The sequence below is a fragment of the Corvus brachyrhynchos genome, unplaced genomic scaffold, assembly GCF_000691975.1.
Source record: "Corvus brachyrhynchos isolate BGI_N302 unplaced genomic scaffold, ASM69197v1 scaffold279, whole genome shotgun sequence".
NCBI lineage: Eukaryota > Metazoa > Chordata > Aves > Passeriformes > Corvidae > Corvus > Corvus brachyrhynchos.
In genome coordinates, this window is record NW_008246060.1 from 8,663,433 (window position 1) to 8,663,949 (window position 517).

General features: G+C 66.2%; 1 protein-coding gene across 3 annotated transcripts in view; it reads left to right on the forward strand.

Annotated features, from left to right (window-relative positions):
* Window positions 1-6: 6 nt before the first annotated feature.
* Window positions 7-517, forward strand: part of ZCCHC24 (zinc finger CCHC-type containing 24) — a 110,803-nt gene continuing 110,292 nt past the window's right edge. For 2 of the 3 annotated variants that reach the window (XM_017746332.1, XM_017746333.1), the window contains exons 1-2: window positions 7-144; window positions 345-515. In XM_017746332.1, coding sequence (XP_017601821.1) covers window positions 76-144; window positions 345-515 — 240 coding nt within the window. In that variant the 5' untranslated portion in view covers window positions 7-75. Of the gene's footprint in view, window positions 213-344; window positions 516-517 lie in introns of all 3 variants that reach the window. The other variant, XM_017746334.1, reaches the window with a different exon arrangement.

A 517-nucleotide genomic window follows, 5' to 3' on the forward strand; every position in this document is an offset into this window, starting at 1 on the left:
GGAGAGCGGCGCCGGAGCGCGGGGAGGGGGACCGGCACCGCGGGGCCAGCCGCGCCGGCAGAGCCGGGGGGAAAGATGAGCTTGTTGTCAACCATCGACACTAGCGCCGCGTCCGTGTACCAGCCCGCCCAGCTCCTCAACTGGGTCTATCTCTCGCTGCAAGACACGCACCAGGCCAGCGCCTTCGATGCCTTCAGACCCGAGCCCTCCTCGTCCCAGCATCCCGACCTCGGCTACACCAAGAGCACCCCGGAGCTGGGCTCCTCACTCAGCTCCAGCTATCTCAACAGCTTCTTCCAGCTCCCGCCGCGTCCGTGTACCAGCCCGCCCAGCTCCTCAACTGGGTCTATCTCTCGCTGCAAGACACGCACCAGGCCAGCGCCTTCGATGCCTTCAGACCCGAGCCCTCCTCGTCCCAGCATCCCGACCTCGGCTACACCAAGAGCACCCCGGAGCTGGGCTCCTCACTCAGCTCCAGCTATCTCAACAGCTTCTTCCAGCTCCAGAGGAGGGAGGT